This window comes from Indicator indicator, chromosome 1, assembly GCF_027791375.1.
Source record: "Indicator indicator isolate 239-I01 chromosome 1, UM_Iind_1.1, whole genome shotgun sequence".
Taxonomy (NCBI): domain Eukaryota; kingdom Metazoa; phylum Chordata; class Aves; order Piciformes; family Indicatoridae; genus Indicator; species Indicator indicator.
The window spans coordinates 3,105,529-3,126,473 of NC_072010.1; the positions used below are offsets into that span (position 1 = coordinate 3,105,529).

The following is a 20,945-nucleotide window of genomic DNA, read 5'->3' on the forward strand; positions in this document are numbered from 1 at the left end:
AGAATCAGAGAATTAACCTGGTTGGAAAAGACCTTCAATATCATCAAGTCCAACCTCTCACCCAACACCATCTCATCAACTCAACCATGGCACTAAGTGCCTCAGCCAGGCTTATTTTAAACACCTCCAGGGATGGCGACTCCACCACCTCCCTGGGCAGCCCATTCCAATGGCCAATCTCTCTTTCTGGGAAGAATTTCTTCCTAACACCCAGCCTAAACCTCCCCTGGCACAGCTTGAGACTGTGTCCTCTTGTTCTGTCCCTGGTTGCCTGGGAGAAGAGACCAACCCCCACCTGGCTACAGCCTTGATTCAGGTAGTTGTAGACAGCAATGAGGTCTCCCCTGAGCCTCCTCTTCTCCAGGCTAAACACCCCCAGCTCCCTCAGCCTCTCCTCACAGGGCTGTGCTCCAGACCCCTCCCCAGCTTTGTTGCCCTTCTCTGGACACACTCCAGCATCTCAACATCTTTCTTGAACTGAGGAGCCCAGAACTGGACACAGCACTCAAGGTGTGGTCTAACCAGTGCTGAGCACAGGGCAGAATGACTTCCCTGCTCCTGCTGGCCAGGGTGCCATGCTGTCCTACCATTTGTCCTACAATCAGTTCTTGGGATGCTGGAAACCCACCCTTAATGGCCTCATCCTACCTGTGCTACCAGAAGAGGCACAAGGAGAGTATTCCCTTTCAGATCCCTCTCTGTCCCATCAGCACAGATACAGCAGGGCTTCCACTGACCTCAGTTCTTCTTGTCATTGCAGTGGTGAATCTGGAGCAGGGAAGACAGAAAGCACCAAACTGATTCTGCAGTTCCTGGCAGCCATCAGTGGTCAACACTCCTGGATTGAGCAACAGGTCCTGGAGGCAAATCCCATTTTGGAAGGTAAGGCCTCAGATAATGGAGATTTTTTTTTTTTTTTTGCCAGGAAAAAAAAGATCAGTTTTGGAAAACACAAAATCATAGAACCACAGAACTGTTGTGAGTGGAAGAGACCTTTCAGATCATCAAGTCCAGCAGCTCCTCTAGAGATCACAATCCCACTGCTGCTGCTAAAGCACTACCACTAAACTATGCCCCTCAGCACCACATCCACACATCTTTTAAACACCTCCAGGGATGGTGACTCCACCATGTCCCTGGGCAGCCTGTTCCAAATCCTGAGAACCCTTTTTGGGAAGAAATTTTTCCTAATATCCAACCTAACCCTCCCTTGAGCCTGTTACCTCTTGTTCTGTCACTTGTTGCATGTGGGAAGAGACCAAGCCCCACCTCACTCCAGCCTCCTTTGAGGTACTTGTAGAGGGCAATGAGGTCTTCCCTCAGCCAAATCTGGCCAAATGTGAGTGACTTTGTTGCATTTTTGTGTTTCAAAAAGTGATAAAATTAAATAAACCAAACACAAATTATGTAAACATTTCTAAACCAGCATCTTTCCATCTAAGTTTGTTTTTCACAGGACTAACATTCTCTGATTTGGGCTCTCAAATTTTCTGTTCATATTTTTTGACAGCCACTGTTGAAGAATCTCAGCAGCTCTTCCAGTGCTGGGATTCTGGCTGTAAGCAGAACAGCAATATCCTGGAAATGCTGTGTTCAACTGATTTTTTTGTTTGTTTGTTTTCATAGAATGGTTTGGGTTGGAAGGGAACTCTAAAGTCCAACCCTCCTGCAGTCAGCAAGGACATCCTCAACTAGATCAGGTTGCCCAGAGCCTTGTCAAGCCTCACCTTAAAAATCTCCAGGGATGGGGCTTCAACTACCTTGCTGGGCAACCTGTTCCAGTGTTCCACCCTCCTCCTGGTAAAGAACTTGTTCCTAACATCCAATCTAAATGTCCTCTTCTCTAATTTCAAACCATTGTCCTCATCCTATCACTACAGGCCTTTGTAAACAGTCCCTCTGCAGCTTTCTTGCAGACCCCCTTCAGGTAATGGCAGGCTGCTATTAGGTCCCCCTGGAGCCCTCTGTTCTCCAGGATGAACACCCCCAGCTCCCTCAGCCTGTCCTCATAGGAGAGGTGTTCCAGCCCTCCTCTGGACCTGCTCCATCAAGCCTGTGTCCATCCTGTGTTGAGGGCTCCAGAGATCATAGTTAAAAATTCCTATTCCTATCCTTTGCTGGTTGAGCAGAACATGATGTTAATTTGCTCAGAGCTTCACAGACTTAAACACCTTGTGCCAGAAACACACAATAGCAAACTCCACCTTTTCCTTCTAAGATTACTGAATGGCAGCAGAATGGAGAAACAGAAATAAAGGCAGTTCAGAAGGAACCAGATAATGAGAACTGACTCCTGGCCTTAAAAGGTTCATAGAATCATAGAATTGTTTTGGTTGGAAAAGACTTTTAGGATCACCAAGTCCAACTATTAACCCTGCACAGCCACGTCCACCATTAAATCATGTCCCTCAGCACAACATCTACATGGCTTTTAAATCCCTTCAGGCATGGGGACTCCACCATTCCCCTGAGCAGACTGTTCCAGGCCTTGACAACATTTTCAGGGAAGAAATTTTTCCTAAAAGTCAAACAAAACCAAAACCTCCTCTGGTACAACTTGAGGCCATTTCCTCTTGTCTTATCACATGAAGAAAAGGCTCTGAGGAGACCTTCTTGTGGCCTTCCAGTATCTGAAGGGGACTACAAGAAAGCTGGGGAGGGACTTTTTAGGGTGTCAGGGAGTGACAGGACTAGGGGGGATGGAAAAAAAAATAGAAATGGGTAGATTCAGATTGGATGTTAGGAAGAGGTTTTTCACCATGAGTGTGGTGAGACACTGGCACAGGTTGCCCAGGGAGGTGGTGGAAGCCTCATCCCTGGAGGTTTTTAAGGCCAGGCTGGATGTGGCTGTGAGGAACCTGCTGTAGTGTGAGGTGTCCATGCCCATGGCAGGGGGGGATGGAACTGGATGATCCTTGGGGTCTCTTCCAACCCTAACAATTCTATGATTCTATGAATTCTATGATTCTATGTTCCTTGGGAGAAGAGACCAATCCCCACCTCACTGCAACCTCCTCTCAGGTAGCTGTAGAGAGCAAGAAGGTCTCCCTGCAGCCTCCTTTTCCCTGGTCTAAAAGACTCCAGTTTCCTCAGCTGCTACTTATAAGGACCGTTCTCCAGACCCTTCACCAACTTCATTGCCCTTCTTTGGACACACTCCAGCACCCTCCCTGCCAAACTGTTGATATGATCACTCTGTAAATTAAATAAATGATCTTACCTCTGGCCCCAACAGGATGCCAGATGGACCTTTCACACTTATACATAAAAAACAGCGTTTTTCTTAGGGAATAACATTGTCTTTACTCTCCTGGTGTTCATACAATCATAGAGTTATAGAATGGTAGGGCTTGGAAGGGGCCTCTGGAAATCAGAGTCCAACCCCCCTGCCAAAGTAGGATCACCTAGGGTAGTCTGCACAAGAATGCATCCAGACAGGTTTTGAAAGTCTCCAGAGAAGGAGACTCCACAACCTCTCTGGGAAGTTCCAGTGCTCCAGAACCCTCATGATAAAGAAGCTTTTCCTCATGTATAGGTGGAGCCTCCTGTGTTCCACTTTGTGTCCATTACCCCTTGACCTATCACAGGACAACACTGATAAGAGACTGGACCCTTCTTCTTGACACCCACCCCTCAGATGTTTGTAAATACTGAGAAGATCCCCTCTTAGTCGTCTTTTCTCCAGACAAAGCAGCCCCAGGTCTCTGAGACTTTCCTTATTTAGGACAGATGTTCCAGTCCCTTGATCATCCTCATAGCCCCACTCACAGAGAGCAATGTTTTGCTTGGTGAATAGTCCCCTAGGAATCCAGGGAATGTGAATATCCTAACTGCTTTTCATGCATAATGTCAGCAGAGCAGACAAGCAACTCAGTGGCTGAGCTTTCCTTCCCTATGCTCTTGGAGCTTCCATCAGTTGTGGCTTGAAGATGGAACAAGGCTCTCAGGGCACCACAGGGCTGCCTGAGCACTGGTGTGAAGCATCATGATGCATCATCTCCCCTGTGAAGAGAGACTGAGAGCCCTGGGGCTGTTCAGTCTGGAGAAGACAAGACTGAGAGCAGATCCAATCAATGTCTATCAATAGCTGAGGGGTGGGTGTCAAGTGGAGGGGGCCAGGCTCTTTTGGGTGGTGCACAGTGATAAGCCAAGGAACAATGGATACAAACTTGAACATGGAAAGTTTCACTTCTATATGAGGAGAAATTTCTTTCCAGTGAGGGTGACAGAGCACTGGAACAGGCTGTCCAGGGGGGTTGTGGAGTCTCCTTCTCTGGAGACTTTCCAAACCCACCTGGATGCATTCCTGTTTGGACTACCCTAAGTGATGCTGCTCTGGCAGGGGGGTTGGACCTGGTGATCTCTTGAGGTCCCTCCCGACCTCTAATGTACTGTGATACTGTGATACTTCATCACTGCTAGGATTTGAGGGGGGGTTGTTTAGCTTGGAGAAGAGGAGACTCAAGGGAGGCCTTCTTGTTGTCTACAACTACCTGAAGGGAGGCTGTAGCCAGGTGGGGGTTGGTCTCTTCTCCCAGGCAACCAGGGACAGAACAAGAGGCCACAGTCTCAAGCTGTGCAGGGGAGGTTTAGTCTGGGTGTTGGGAGGAAATTCTTCCCAAAAAGAGAGATTTGCCATTGGAATGTGCTGCCCAGGGAGGTGGTGGAGTCACTGTCCCTGGAAGTGTTTATAATAAGCCTGGCTGAGGCACTTAGTGCCATGGTTCAGTTGATTAGATGGTGTTGGGTGATAGGTTGGACTTGATGATCTCCAAGGTCTTTTCCAACCTCCCATCACTTGCCAGCATCAATTCCATGGCATGAATTCAGGCCATGAATTCCCACCCACACAGAGGATGGACATGGGTACCTTTCTCTGTATAATTTGTTTGCAAGAAGTCTCCTGTGAAGGATAGCTTAGTCCCTCTCTATTTCTCTAAAAGATGACAGAATGATAGGGGCTGGAAGAGACCTCTGAAGATCATCTAGTCCAACCCCCCCTGCCAAAGCATTTCCTTTCCCTCTCAGTCAACAAATCACTCACTAGCAGCTCTGTCACTTCCTGCACAGCATCACCTTGCATGCTGCAATATCCTCCTGCCAGTCTTGCTCAACCTTCTTGTATTTCACTAGCTGCTGACAAAATCCTGCTGTCCTGGCCCTTCTTCCTGCATAAGGTCACCCTGTTTCCATGCCTCCTTCTCTCTGCTCCACTCTGTATTTCTGAGGAGAGTCATCTTATAGTATTTTCTGGTTTACAGAACTGTGGGATGGGTTGGGTTGGATGAGACCTTAAAGATAATCTAGCTCCAACCCCACTGCCATGGGCAAGGACACCTTCCACTAGGCTATGTTGCCCAAAGTGTTATCCAGTCTGGTCTTGAACAATTCCTGGAGTTCCTATGTCCAGTTCTGGTGTCCCCCGTGTAAGAGGGGCACTGAACTGCTGGAGTGGGTCCAGAGGAATTCCATGAAGATGGTCAGAGAGATGGAGAACCTCCCCTGTAGGGACAGGCTGAAAGAGTGGGGCTGTTCCTCCTGGAGAAGAGAAGGCTTGGGAGAGACCTTAAGGCTACCTTCCAGTAGCTGAAGGGGGCCTAGAAGAGGGCTAGGGAAGGACTTTTGACAAGGGCTTGTAGTGATAGGACAAAGGGCAATGGCTTTAAGCTGGAAGAGGGGAGATTTAGACTGGATATTAGGAAGAAATTCTTTACAGAGAGGGTGGTGAGACACTGGAACAGGTTGCCCAGGGAAGTGATGTATGCCCACTCCCTGTTGGTGTGGGGGTTGGACTCACAGGATCACAGATCACAGAGTCACAGGTTGTCAGGGGTTGGAAGGGACCTCCTGCCATGGCAGGACTCAATGATCTCCTGAGGTCTCTTCTAACCCCTAATATCCATTGATCCTGTGAAAGCCAAGTTGGATGGGGCCTTGAGCAACCTGGTCTAGTGGAAGGTGCCCCTGCCCAGGGTTGGAACTGGATGATGTTTAAGGTCAAACAATTCTATGAATCTATGAATTCCTGGGATGGGACATCCAAAGCATCTCTCAACAACTTATTACAGTACCTCACCATCCTCACTACAAAGAATTAATCTAAATATACTCTTTTTGAGCTTGAAACCATTACCCCTTGTCCTATCACTATATGCCCCTGTAAAAAGTATCTCTCCAGCTTTCTTGTAGATGCCATTTCAGTACTGGAAGGCTGCTGAAAGGTGTCCCCACAGTGTTCTACAGCCCCAGGAAACACTCCAGGCTTGGGGAAGTATGGTTGGAAAGCTGTCTGGTAGAAAGGGACCTGGGGTTCTAATGGACAACCACCTGAATAGGAGCAAGCATTGTGTCCAGGTGGCCAAGAAAGCCAATGGTATCCTGGCTGGGATTAGAAATGCTGTGTCCAGCAGGAGCAGGGAGGGGATTGTCCTCTTGTACTCAGCTCTGGTGAGACCACACCTTGAGTATTGTGTCCAGTTTTGGGCATCTCAATACAAGAGAGACATGGAGGTGCTGGACACAGTGCAGAGGAGGGCAAGGAAGCTGTGAAGGGCTTGGAGAATAAATCTTACAAAGAGCACCTGAAGGAGCTGGGGATGGTTAGTGTGAATGAGAGGAGGCTGAGGGGAGACCTCACTGCTGTCTACAACTACCTGAAAGGAGGTTGTGGAGAGGTTGGTGCTGGTCTCTTGTCACAGGTAATTAGTGATAGAACAAGAGGGAATGGCCTCAAGCTGCCACTGGGTAAGTTTAGACTGGACATTAGGAAACCTTTTTTCCCAGCAAGAGTGGTCAGGCACTGGAATGTGCTGGGCAGGGAGGTGGTTGAGTCACCAACCCTGGATGTGTTTAAAGGTGGTTTGGATGCAGTGCTTGTGGCTATGGTTTAGTGGTGAACTTTGTAGAGTAGGGTTAATGATTGGACTTGGTGATCCTGAGGGTCTTTTCCAACCTGAATGTTTCTGTGGTTCTGTGATTCTCCAGGCTGAACAACCCCAGCCTGTCTTCCTAGCAGAGGTCTCCCCTCCCCCAGTGAGATGAAATCACACCAGCCGAACTTAAGAGAAAGACTTCGGAGATGTTTACCCTCTCAGCCCCCATTCTTCTGTTGTTTTTTTGTTTGGGTTTTTTTCTGGGGTCTTTTATTTTTGCCCACGAGTCCACCTCTGTGATGCTCCCTGCATCAGATCCTCTCGACCCTGCTGCAATTCTTCCCCCACAGCTTTTGGGAACGCCAAGACCATCCGCAACGACAACTCCAGCCGCTTTGGGAAGTACATCGACATCCACTTCAACAAGAGAGGAGCCATCGAGGGCGCAAAGATTGAGCAGTACCTGCTGGAGAAGTCCCGGGTCTGCAGGCAGGTGAGGTCTACAAGGCATGGCAGCTGGCTTGTGTGGGGCAGCCCTCCTCAGAGAGCTGACACTTGGCCTTCTGCTGCAGGCCCCCGACGAGCGCAACTACCACGTGTTTTACTGCATGCTGAGAGGGATGACGGTGGAGCAGAAGAAGAAGCTGGGTCTTGGGAAAGCCACGGACTACAACTACCTTGCCATGGTGAGAGCATAGTGAGGCAGAGGCTTGGTGTGGTGATGGGGTGAGAGCTTAAAATCATAGAATCATAGAATCAGTCAGGGTTGGAAGGGACCACAAGGATCAGCCAGTTCCAAGCCCCTGCCATGGCCAGGGACACCTCACACTACAGCAGGCTGGCCAGAGCCTCATCCAGCCTGGCTGCAAACACCTCCAGGGATGGAGCCTCAACCACCTCCCTGCACAACCCATTCCAGGCTCTCACCACTCTCATGGGGAAGAACTTCTTCCTCACATCCACTCTGAATCTCCCCACTTCCAGCTTTATTCCATTCCCACCAGTCCTGTCACTACCTGATAGCCTAAAAAGTCCCTTCCCAGCTTTCTTGTAGCCCCCTTCAGATACTGGAAAGCCACAAGAAGGTCACCTCGGAGCCTTCTTTTCTCCAGACTGAACAGCCCCAACTCTTTCAGTCTCTCCTCATAGGAGAGGAGCTCCAGTCCTCTGCTCTTACTGGTGGCCCTTCTCTGCACACCTTCCAGCATGTCCATATCCCTCTTGGAATAGAGGCTCCAGAACTGGATGCAGTACTCCAGGTGGGGTCTCAGCAGAGCTGAGCAGAGGGGGAGAATCCCCTCCCTTGCCCTGCTGGCCACACTTCTCCTGATGCAGCCCAGGCTCTGCTTGGCTTTCTGGGCTGCAAGTGCACATTGACAGCTCCTGCTGAGCTTCTCATCCCCCAGCACCCCCAAGTCCCTCTCCTCAGGGCTGCTCTCCAGCCACTCCCTGCCCAGCCTGCATTTGTGCTTGGCATTGCCTCGACCCAGATGCAGGACCTTGCACTTTGTCTTGTTGACCCTCCTGAGGTTGGCTTGTGCCCACCTCTCCAGCCTGTCAAGGTCCCAAGTTCTCAGCAAAGGACAGAGAAAAGAGAGGAGGCTTCCTCCACAGCCCAAGAGCTGCTTTGTTGGTTACAGCTTTCTGAGTCTTAGTCACAGAGCTTGTGGGACTTATTTGTCCTATCACTGCCAACCTCACAGTCTTGATGTAGACTCTCAGCCCCTGTGTATACACCAGGTTATTCCTACTCTTCCTGTGGAACATGACATATGCTTGGATGGTTTTGGTGTGTGGGACAGGCTCTTCTCCATTGCACCCTGTGATAGGACAAGGGGTAATGGATATAAACTACCACACAGGAGGTTCCACCTCAACATGAGGAGGAACTTCTTCACTGTGAGGGTCACAGAACACTGGAACAGGTTGCTCAGAGAGGTTGTGGAGTCTCCTTCTCTGGAGATTTTCAAGACCCATCTGGATGCATTCCTGTGCAACCTGTGCTAGATTCTATGGTCCTGATTTGGCAGGGGGGTTGGACTCGATGATCTTTGGAGGTCCCTTCCAGCCCCTAACATCCTGTGACACTGTCATATTGAAGTGATCTATGCCCATAACTGTGGCCATGCATTTCTTAGTAGCCAAGGTTGACTAGTCCAGAGCAGAGCCGAGAAGGGAGACACCAGTAAAAACAACCACATTCTGTGATCCTCTGGTGCCCTGGCCACTTGTCTGGAAATAACCAGGGTTATTGCTCCTGCAGCAGTGATGGACAAGGAGGTGTGCATGCCTGGATGGTTGTTCTTAGCACCATAGGGTGCTGAGCTACCTCTGCTTCCCACGTCTGACAGAAACAGCAATCTCAAGCCTCACTCCCTACACACCAGGGCTGCAGTCCAGAGAAGCTGGTAGAGGCAGATGTAGCTAAGGCTGGCCCTTCCTCAGCAGGTCTGGGACACAGATGGACTGGTGGGATCCCCTAGCATGTTTCCTTCCTCCTTTATATCCTCACCTCAGGGAACTTTTTCTCCTCTGCTGACTGCAATAGTCAGCTGGGCAAGTGCAGATCACAAAGTTGTGTGTTGTCAAACTAGCTGACTAGTAGGGTTTGGAAGGGGTTCCTTCCAACCCCAACTGGGATCCAAGTGGATGGAAGGATGATCATGAGCCAGCAGTGTGCTCTTGTGGCCAAGAAGGCCAATGCCACTCTGCAGTGTATTAGAAGGGGAGTGGTTAGTAGGTTGAGATGGATTCTCCTCCCCTTCTACTCTACTCTGCTGAGGCAGCATTTGGAATATTGTGTCCAGTTCTGGGCCCCTCAGTTCAAGAACAATCTCAGGGAACTGCTTGAAAGAGTCCAGCACAGAGCCACAGAAATGATGAAGGGAGTGGAACATCTTCCTTCTGAGGAGAGCCTGAGGGAGCTGAGGGCTCTGTAGCTTGGAGAGGAGCCTGAGGGGTGACCTCATTCATGTTTGTAAATATGTAAAGGATGAGTGCCAAGAGGATGCAGCCAGGCTCTGCTCAGTGATGCCCAATGCCAGGACAAAGGGCAATGGGTGGAAGTTGAGGCATAGGAAGTTCTATGGAAACATTAGGAAAAAAATTTTCCCTGTGAGGGTGACAGAACATTGGAACAGGCTGCCCAGGGGGTTGTGGAGTCTCCCTCTCTGGAGATATTCGAAACCCACCTGGGTGTGTTCCTGTGTGATCTGGTCTAGGTGATGCTGCTCTGGCAGGGAGTTGGGCTGGATCCCTTTGAGATCCCTTCCAGCCCCTACCACTCTGTGATTCCATGAATCACAGCACACACCAACAAACAAAGCCAGATCCACAGGTTCCACACCATCATGTGGTCATTCATCTCTTAAACGAAATTCCTGCTGAGGTAGGGGGAAGCCCTGGATAGCTTAGGGTCACCCATCCGTGCCAGATGTTCTGTGCTTTACCCCACACACTGTGTGACCTCCTCAGGGCAACTGCACCACCTGTGATGGCAGAGATGACAGCAAGGAGTACGCCAACATCCGCTCTGCCATGAAGGTCCTGATGTTCACTGACACGGAGAACTGGGAGATCTCCAAGCTGCTGGCTGCCATCCTGCACATGGGCAACCTGCAGTATGAAGGTAAAAGGACAGAACACAAGGACCTGGTCCAGCACACTTCTATTCCTTATTCTGTGTGGTGAGAGGGAGCCAAGCTTAGGGATGGAGAGGTGTATCCAGACCACCTGCCATGGTGCCAGAACTCGGGTGCTTATTGTAGCATGTAAGGACAAGAAAGGAGGATGAAGTCCATTACTCACTCTGCAGAGCTGCCAGACTGCAGTATGCTCAGTGGCAGTCACCTTTCCTGAATTTAGGGAGGCTGAGTATGGACACAGGCCATTCAGCAGACTCAGGTTTTGCAAGGGCAGATTAATGGAGTGTTTGACAAGTGCCTGTGTGATTGGTTGTGTCTTTGTAAAGGTCTCAAACTGCCTTGGTGTCAGAAATGACACTGATTTAAGAGCCTCTTTGGAAGACAGAAGCCTAAAGCACTTACATGTTAGAAATGTTTTGACCCCATCAGTCATTGAGGGCATCTGACAGGTCCTTTGCAGCCACCAGGATATCTCTAGCAGCCACATGAGCTTTTCTCTCCCTTCTGATGGCCAGATTTTGCCTGGTCATCAGTGCACAGAGGCAGTGGAGAAAGACCCTTTTCCCAACCCCCATCCACCTTCTGCAAAGCTACATCCCTGCCTGACAACTTTTTCTTTGGCTTTCTTCCCCCAGCTCGGACCTACGACAACCTGGATGCCTGTGAGGTTGTTCAGTCAGCATCTCTAATCACTGCAGCATCCTTGCTGGAGGTCAGTGGCTCTGCAGTGCTGCCTTCCCCTTTCTGGCTTGTTCCCATATTCCCAGTACCATGGCAAAGGCTCTCCTGAGCCAGGCTCTCCTTGCTCTAGGAGCACCAGCTCTGGGAAGCTGGAGAAGGCCAGGTAAGCCATACTGTCAGGGTGAAGGTGGATGTCTCCATCTGAGCTGGGTATCTGAGCTCCCTTCATGCCAGGGGAGACAAACAGACAGTTTGGTGGCACATCATACTCAAAGGGACATCCAAAATAGCTCAGTCCCTAAAATGGTTCCTTCATTGATGTAAAGAGCATCCACTACAGTAGCTGAGACAGAGATGTCCTTTCCACTGTGTGTATCTGAAGTGAAGTGAGATGATTCTCAACCCAGTCATCCATGCAGTGGCTGAAGAGCTCTTCAGTAGCCTTTCCAGCATGTTGCAGATGTCTCTCAGGGTCATCATCTCATCTCCATAGGCACCACTGGTCTCAGAGTGTGACCCACAGCTGTCTATGAGCTGTTTTCATGTAACTGGGAGGTGGGGGTAAACGTTTGCCTGGCTTGATCTCAGGAACATGAAAAAGGGGTCAACGGGTTGCAAAGGTACATTCATGCTGGTAGGATACAGCTTTGCAGGCTTTGCTTTTCCATCTTCTCTCCCTACACTCTCACAGCAGGTCACAAGAGGACTTTGAGTAGTAAAACACCATCTCTAGAAATGCCTGGGACATCACTGGATATATTTGCCCTGTACAGCTAAGAAATCCACTTACCTCCAGCCATGGGGTTCTGCACTGGTCCTCTCTGGCCAGGCACATTCAAACCAGTAGCCCAGGCCATTGTAAGGACACCCTGTCAGCAGCTGTGTTTGGTGGTGTCTTTGCCAGGTTGACCCTCAGGATGTGATGAACTGCCTTACCAGCAGGACTATCATCACCAGGGGTGAGACAGTCTCCACCCCTCTCAGCATGGAGCAAGCACTGGATGTGAGGGATGCTTTTGTAAAGGTAAGACTTAAGACATTCCATTCTGCTCCTGTTGATGAGCTGAAGAAATCTGCCCACTTCTGAAACCAGAGCATCTACTGCACAGGAGAAGTGTCTCACTTGGTGCCTGTGTGACCTTATCAGCAGATAGCTTTGAAACTGTGTTCTCACTGGAATGCAAAACGGGTTGAGATGAAAGAAGTCTAGATAGCCTGGTCTTCAGGAGATTTCCAGTCTGGACTTGAGACTGTCTGTGCTCAAAGATGACCTATGGAAGGAGCCACCACGTTGAAATTACTTCACCTTAACTTCAGGAATACATCTCAGCTCGAGCCCCAGGGTTAGGTCCTCAGCTGCTATGAATCAGAGCAACTCTATCAACACCTGGAACACCCACACCTGAATTTCAGGAGCTGGGCATGTCTGCAGCAGCAAATAAATTTGGTGAAAGTCATTGGAATGGGGATAGAGCAGCTCAGCAGCCCTCAGAGCACTTGGAGAGAGCATCACCCAGGGCTTGGGGGTGATGACAATTGATGGGCTGGGTGTGCATCACTGCTGTGCTGTTTGCAGCCCCATGTAAGGTTGCAAAACAAGCAATGGTGGCAGATTTTGCTCACTTTGGGCCCCCTGCTCTGTCAGTGGGAAACTGGTAGATTAAGCCAGCTGGTTTGATACATAGCTAGTCTGCAAATCCAGACAATGAGTTCTCCAGTGGTGATGGGCCTTTGAATCAGGCTCCCCTCCTGGTAATACTGCTGTAGCTCATAACAAAGAAATGTAAAACCTGGAATTCTGGAACTACTGAAGCAGAGTTCAGCCAGCATTGAAGTCAGCACCTTGCCCAGGTGAGATGTCCTTGGCTTGTCTAGCAGGGTAATATGACTCTGCTGATCTGCAGAGAAAGATGCTTAGGTGCCAAGGAAAGGACTGTCTGGGTCTACAGCAAGCCCACTGATCATTTTTGGAGGACAGTCAACATTTGGGATTTTGCTTGTGGTTTCCTTCTGTCTAGGCTTTCAGGCCTGTTTTCCTTGATCTAAAGAATGGCTTTTGAAAATTTAACCCATACCAAGAGTCTTGCATAAATGTTGGCTTCAGGGAGTGTCCAGTTGCTGGCCATGCTTTAAGGGGGCCTGTGCCACCATCTCCTTGTGACACCACCTGAAGCTGTACACCTGAATGTAGTAAATGATACACTAAGAAGATTGGCATTTATAGCTGAAGTCTTTACAGGAGTAGAGCAGCAAACAAGCATAAACCCCCTGTTACGCTGTAAATTAATTATAGCTATGCAGCAGCTTTCTGGTTGTTCCCTTACCTAGAGTCCAACTATAAAAACACCAATTTTATGTCTCTAAGAATCGCTCCTCCTGTTGAGGTACTGTGCCTTAAAAAAAAGGATATGTGAAGGCAAACTAAATCAAAGACAACAGTCTTTGGTGCCACAAACCAGCAGGGCAAACTGCTGAGCTGCCTCAGTGACCTCCCTCTTTGGGATGTTGCAGGGAATTTATGGGCGGCTTTTTGTGTGGATCGTGGAGAAGATCAATGCTGCAATTTACAGACCTCCCTCCCAGGAACTCAAAAGCATCAGGAGATCCATTGGCCTCCTTGACATCTTTGGGTTTGAGAACTTCACTGTGAACAGGTATGTTCAGAACCGGGTCTTAACCCTCTTTCACCACCCCAAGCTCTAGGTCTTGCCGTCCTTTCACCTCTCCTGAGCTGAACAGGTCTGGTTTAGGAGGAACCTTTTTCTAGATGTGAGATTACCAGCTGTGGTAGTTATAGGCTATGCCTTTAAACATTTTTCACAGATCTTGAACAGAAAATAGTAAAATAAGAGAGAGAGAGAGAGTAGTAAAATGTAAGAGTAGTAAAATGTAAGAGTAGTAAAATGTAAGGGAGACAGAGACCTGCTGGAGAGAATCCAAAGGAGAGCCATGAGGATGCTTAGGGGACTTGAGCATCTCCCCTATGAAGAGAGACTGAGAGCCCTGGGGCTGTTTAGTCTGGAGAAGAGAAGACTGAGAGGGGATCTGATCAATGTCTATCAATAGCTGAGGGGTGGGTGTCAAGGGGAGGGGGCCAGGCTCTTTTTGGTGGTGCACAGTGATAAGCCAAGGAACAATGGGTTCAAACTTGAACAGAGAAGATTTCAGCTCAACATGAGGAGAAACTTTCCAGTGAGGGTGACAGAGCCCTGGAACAGGCTGCCCAGGAGTTTGTGGAGTCTCCTTCTCTGGAGACTTTCCAAACCTACATGGATGCATTCCTGTGCAGACTACCCTAAGTGATCCTGCTCTGGCAGGGGGGTTGGACCTGATGATCTCTGGAGGTCCCTTCCAACCTCTGATATACTGTGAGACTGTGATAAATAAATCACTATTGGGTGTAAAAAGGAAAATAATGATTATTCTGAACAATCCCATTGGAGAGATAGCTACCACAAGACAATTTCTCTGTCTTCTCACATCCTTGCTCTGGGGAGATATTAACTTTGTGCTTCTGCTTGACCTTGGCTGCATTATTGTTTTGACTGGTCTTAACATCTCTGGTTCTGTCTCTCTTCACTTGTGTACAGAGGGGTAAGGGGGAGGCAGGGAGAGATAAGCTGTTGCAGCTGCCCTGGTCTTTGGCCAGGGGGGCCCTTGTGCTGTTCATGAATTGTAAATACCTGTAAATATTGTATATTTCTACATATTCATTGCATTCCATTGTAGGTTGTAGTTTTACTTGTAAATACAGCTTCCATTTCCTTCCAACTGAGCTGGTCTGGCACAGTTAATGTTGGGGGGGGGCGGATTTTCAACCCAACACACAGAGTTGGTCACTTTTGATGTTTCAGAAGCCAAGATACTACCTAAAATGACTGGAATAGGCTGCACATGTGGAATGGTTATGCCATTGTTCTGGGGGAGAAAACCACTCAGTAAGGCTGTGGGTTGGCTGAGAATTTCCTTACTGGTTCAGATAATCAGGTTAACGAGACTTGGGAGCATTGCTTCAAGCATGGAGAGGAATGGAGAAAGGTAGAGCATGGTGGATCTAAAGTGTCCTTTCCTTGACTTTCCCTCCACAGTTTTGAGCAGCTCTGCATTAACTTTGCGAATGAAAACCTGCAGCAGTTCTTTGTGCGCCACGTCTTCAAGCTAGAGCAGGAGGAGTACAACCTGGAGAACATCAACTGGCAGCACATTGAGTTCACTGACAACCAGGATGCCTTGGACATGATTGCCATCAAGCCCATGAACATCATCTCCCTCATCGACGAGGAGAGCAAGTTCCCCAAGGTGTGTGTGTGGGCGCAGCCCTGCTCTCACTGATATTTCCACTGCTTCCCTTCCAATCCCCAACCCTTCTCATGGTGACAATTTTTATTCTGAAGTCCAAAAGGAATCTCTCCAGCAATAACTTGTACCCATCAGACCCTTGTCTTTTCCATGTGACCCCTTGTAAAAAGGGAGTCTCCATCCTCATGGCAGCTTCCCTTTCTGTACTGGTGCATGGTGATAAGTTCTCCCCTAAGGTTTATCCTCTCAAGGCTGAACAAACCCAGTTCTCAAAGCCTTTCTATGTTCTTATGCTGTGCATTTCTGGCCTGGGTGGAGGTAGGATAGCAGCCTAGAAAGTTCTTTTTATCCAAGCTGGTGCAGCAGCTTTTTCTATTCCAGCTAAAGCTGCTGCTGCTTCCTATCTCTGTATTTTAAAGATGTGTTATAAAATATTACTGAGCTTTGGCCACAGTGATGGGAGAGCATGATGATGGAGTCCTATAAGCAATGATCATGAGGAACATAAGCAAATACCACTCACAACACTTAGATACAAAAAAAAAAAAATTACTATGACATTAACATAATCACAGAACATTAGAGGTTGGAAGGGAACTCCGGAGATCATTGAGTCCAACCCTTTTGCCAAAGCAGGATCACCTAGGGTAGCCCACACAGGAATGCATCCAAGTGGGTTTTGAAAGCCTCCAGAGAAGGAGAGGCCACAACCTGTCTGAGCAGCCTGTTCCAATGCTCCATCACCTTCACTGTTAAGAAGTTTCTCCTCATGTTGAGGTGAAACCTTCTGTGTTCTAGTTTGTATCCATTGTTCCTTTGCTCTTGCCTGCTGGCAGATCCCTGTGAGGGATCTGATCAGCCCCAAACACACATTCACCAGAGGGCTGCCTATTTGATTGTTTGAAACATGTCTCTGGTTGCTTTTATTGCTCTGTCAAATTTTCTTCCATGGCTACCACAACCATGTTTCAAACAAGTTAGTTATTTCTGACAGACAGCTACACCTACAAGAGGATCAGGAGTAGGCTTTGACAAAGTTTAAGGAAGAACAATGGTAAATGTAGTCCCTTTGGGGCACTAGCTTGAATACAACACAACATACTGGTGGTATTCAATCCACTGGTTTAATTTCTGCCCTGGAGATCTCTCCTTCAACACATCATGGGACCCCACATGGAGTACTACATCCAGTTCTGGTGCCCCCAGCATGAGAGGGACATGGAGCTGCTTGGAGCAGGTCCAGAGGAGGGCCACGAAGATAATCAGAGGGATGGAGAACCTCCCCTGTGGGAACAGCCTGAGAGAGTTGGGGTTGTTCAGCCTGGAGAAGAGAAGGCTCCAGGGATGCTTCAGAGCAGCCCTCCAAGTATCTGAAGGGGGGCTACAAGAAATCCAGGAAGGTTCTTATTGCAAGGGCTTGTAGTGATAGGATGAGGGGAGATAGGTTGAAGCTGGAGGAGGGGAGATTTAGACTGGATATTAGGAAGAGATTCTTTAGAGTGAGGATGGTGAGACACTGGAACAGGCTGCCCAGGGAGGTTGTGGATGGACCCTCCCTGGAGGTGTTCAAGGCCAGGTTGGAGAAGCCTTGAGAAATCTGATCTAATGGAAGGTGTCCCTGTCCATGGTGGGGAGTTGGAACTAGATGATCTGTAAGGCCCCTTCCAACCTAATCCATTCTAGGAATCCATGCATCTTTTCTCAAGAGAAACACACACTGTCACCCAAGGCAGAGAAAAAGACATGCACTGTTGCCTGAAAAATATTTGTAGTGGGTCAAACCCTGGTTAAATGTCAGATCCTTTCCTTCATGCACAGGGTACAGATGCCACCATGTTGAACAAGCTGAACTCCCAGCACAAGCTTAACACCAACTACATTCCTCCAAAGAATAACTATGAAACCCAGTTTGGGATTAACCACTTTGCTGGAATCGTTTACTACGAAACCAAAGGTATGGGGCAGCTCCTGGGGGACTGCAAGGGTGGGGTGATGCCTGGGGGAAGGTGAACTGCTGCTGTGTTGAAGCAGAGTGGGATGGTAGCCCATGTAATGTCAGTGCACTCCTTCTGCTGGCCCTTCAGTGATGCCCATCAGCTGCAGAGGTGCTCTTTCACTCATGGGTGCCCGTGACAGACTGCAGTGCTCAGCACCACCACTGAAATGCATCTTCAATCCAGTCTCAAGATGCATCTCTGTCTTCCTTCTCTTGACCCTCCTTTTCTCTCCCTACTCATCTCCCACACCCATTACCCTCCCAAGAGCAGCCAGTAGTAGTCCAGCAACCCAGGTGCTGCTTGCAGGGCACACCCTAGCCATAGAATCATAGAATTGTTTGGTTTGGGAAAGACCTTTAGGACCACTGAGTCCAGCCAGTAACCCAGCACTGCCAAGCCCACCACTAAACCATGTCCCTCAGCAGCTCATCTATATGGCTTTCAAATCCCTCCAGGGATGGTGACTCCATCTCTTCCATGGGTAGCCTGCTCAAATGGTCAACCTAAACCTCTTCTGGTGCAACTTGAGGCCACTTCCTCTTGGCCTATTCCTTGTTCTTTGGGGGAGGAGACCAATTGCCAGCTTGCTACAACCTCCTTTCAGGTAGTTGTAGAGAGCAAGAAGGTCTCACTGAGCCTCCTCTTCTCCAGATTAAACAACCTGAGTTTCCTCAGCTGCCCTTCACAAGACTTGTGCTCTAGACCCTTCACCAGCTTTGTTGCCCTGTGGACACACTCCAGCATCTCAGGGTCTTTCCTATAGTGAAAACAAAACTGAACAACAGCATTCACACAGCTTCATGAAGTTGGTGAAGAGTCTGGAAAGCAAGTTTTATGAGGAGTGGCTGAGGAAACTGGGCTTGTTTAGCCTGGAGAAAAGGAGGCTCAGGGGAGACCTCACTCTCTACAACCCCCTGACAGGAGAGGTGTGAGCTGGTCTCTTCTCCCTAGTAACAAGTGGTAGGATAAGAGGAAATGGCTTCAAATTGCACCAGGGGAGGTTTGGGTTGGATGCTAGAAGAAAGTTCACTGAAAGGGTTCTCCAATACTGGAGCAGGCTCCCCAGGGAGGTGGTTCATCCCCATCCCTGGAGGTGTTTGAAAGACACAGATGTGGTGCTGAGGGACATGGTTTAGCACCAGACTTGACAGAGCTAGCTAATGGTTGGACTTGACGATCTTAGAGGTCTTTTCTAACCAAAACCAGTTCTGTGATCCCTTGGCACTGCCCATCTCTCCTTTCCGTGGAGAAGGAACTGGTGTCCTAAGAGCAGCCAAGGCATCACTAGGATTTTGTGCTTTGAGGTGTGGCCATGTTGCATTGCATTGTGTCCTCTAAGTGTTACACCATTATTCCTCTAGGTTTCTTGGAGAAAAACAGGGACACGCTGCATGGAGACATCATTCAGCTGGTGCATTCCTCCAAAAACAAATTCATCAAGCAGATCTTCCAAGCAGATGTGGCAATGGTAATACAGGCAGAAGAAGACCTTTATTCATGGGGGGAGAGTATTCCTGGAAGGAGCAGAAGATTCACATTGCTCTGGTGTACTTGGGAGTGTTTTTCAGACCTCTTAGTGTGAAGTCAGCCATCAGGAAGCATTAATGTGGTGTCACAGGCACCTCCACACTCATGCCTCAGGTTCCATTTGATTTCTCAAACATTATTTTGTGCTGTGATTGCTTCTCTCTGGGCAAGCTGGAGAGCTGGGCCCAGGTCAACCTCATGAAGTTCAACAAGTGCAAGTGCAGGGTTCTGCCCCTGGGCTGGAACAATCCTCAGTCTCAATACAGACTGGGGGAGGAGGGGATAGAAAGCAGCCCTGAGGAAAAGGACTTGGGGGTGCTGATGGATGAGAAGCTGGACATGAGCATAGATGGCCAATGGCAGCCTGGGCTGCATCAAAAGCAGCACTGGCTGCAGATCCAGACAGGAGATTCTGCCACTTTGCTCTGCTCTGGTGAGACCCCACCTGGAGTACTCTGTACAGGTCTGGAGCCCTCAATATAGGAAGGACATGGAGCTGATGGAGTGGGTCCAGAGGAGGGCCATGAAAATGATCATTAGGGGTTAGAGCACCTGTGATACAAGGACAGGCTGAGGGAGCTGGGGGTGTTCAGCCTGGAGAAGAGGAGGCTCTGGGGAGACCTAATAGCAACCTGCTAGTACCTGAGGGGTCCCACAAGGAAGGCTGGAGAGAGACTGTGTACAAAGGCCTGGAGTGGTAGGATGAGAGGCAATGGCTTCAAACTGGAGAAGAGCAGATTTATATTGGACATCAGGAAGAAGTCCTTCACTACAGGGGTGGTGGAACACTGGAACAGGTTGCTCAGGGAGGTGGTTGAGGACCCATCCCTGGAGATATTCAAGGTGAGGCTCAATGAGACCCTGGGCAGCCTGATCCAGTTGGGGATGTCCCTGCTGACTGCAGGGAGGCAGATTGGATGACCTTTGGAGGTCCCTCCCAGCCTGGACCATTCTATGATTGTGCAGGGATGGGAACAAAAAGGTTTGTGATTGTGGAAATCAAAGAGAGGAAAGAGGTAGCTCCAAGTGAGCAGCTCAGATCTGTGTGTAACTGAGTGAGAAAACCAAATGCTTGTAGACCAGAGCAGAGCAATGAGACAACACATCTCCTATGAAGAAAGGCTGAGAGAATTGGAGTTGCTCAGCCTGGAGAAAAGAAGGCTCCAAGGAGACCTCATTGCTGCTTTTCAGTACTTAAAGGGGGTCTACAAGGAAGAGTTTCTAGCAGGCACTGCTGTGACAGGACAAAGGGGTGATGGTTTTACATTGAAAGAGGGTTCAGAGTAGATGGAAGAAATTCTGTCCAGTGAGGTTGGTGAGACACTGGCCCAGGTTGTCCAAAGAAGTGGTAGATGTCCCTGGAAACCTTCCAGGTCAGGTTGTTTTGGGCTCTGAGCAACCTGCTCTAGATGGAGGTGTCCCTGCTCACTGCAGGGTGTTGGACTAGATGACATCTAAAGGTTCCTCCCGAACCGAAGCATTTCATGATGTCCCTGCTCATTGCAGGGGTTTGGACTAGATGACCTTTGGAGGTCCCTTCCAACCCAAACCATTCTGTGATTCTGTAATTCTATGACAATCTTGACTGGCCTTTCAGCACCAAGTAGGGCTGGGAAGGACCAGCCAACAGTTGTGTTTTACTGTTGTAACAGCAGAGAGGGGGGACACCAGCTATGAAAGCTGAAGCTTTAAAGTTCCTCTTTCTTGATCCTGGTCCTCTAGGAGGGTGTGTGCTTACTCCACACCCAGTTCAGAAGGTCACTGGAGCTCTGGAGATAGGCACAGCTGTAGCTTTAACTCTTCCGACCCTATTTGAGCATTTATTTCTATGATACAATCTTTAATGCTGAGATCAGTGACTGTTTCACCATTAATAACACCAATATAGTATGGGGTTTTTTTTGAGTAAGCTGAACATCTAACAT

General features: G+C 48.9%; 1 protein-coding gene across 2 annotated transcripts in view; it reads left to right on the top strand.

Moving 5' to 3' along the window:
- Nucleotides 1–20,945, top strand: part of MYO7A (myosin VIIA) — a 101,402-nt gene that overhangs the window by 7,883 nt on the left and 72,574 nt on the right. For both annotated transcript variants that reach the window (XM_054387957.1, XM_054387965.1), the window contains exons 4-13: nucleotides 761–882; nucleotides 7,223–7,365; nucleotides 7,445–7,558; nucleotides 10,347–10,500; nucleotides 11,152–11,228; nucleotides 12,102–12,221; nucleotides 13,709–13,851; nucleotides 15,286–15,496; nucleotides 17,315–17,450; nucleotides 18,855–18,961. In XM_054387957.1, coding sequence (XP_054243932.1) covers nucleotides 761–882; nucleotides 7,223–7,365; nucleotides 7,445–7,558; nucleotides 10,347–10,500; nucleotides 11,152–11,228; nucleotides 12,102–12,221; nucleotides 13,709–13,851; nucleotides 15,286–15,496; nucleotides 17,315–17,450; nucleotides 18,855–18,961 — 1,327 coding nt within the window. The remainder of the gene's footprint in view (nucleotides 1–760; nucleotides 883–7,222; nucleotides 7,366–7,444; nucleotides 7,559–10,346; nucleotides 10,501–11,151; nucleotides 11,229–12,101; nucleotides 12,222–13,708; nucleotides 13,852–15,285; nucleotides 15,497–17,314; nucleotides 17,451–18,854; nucleotides 18,962–20,945) is intronic.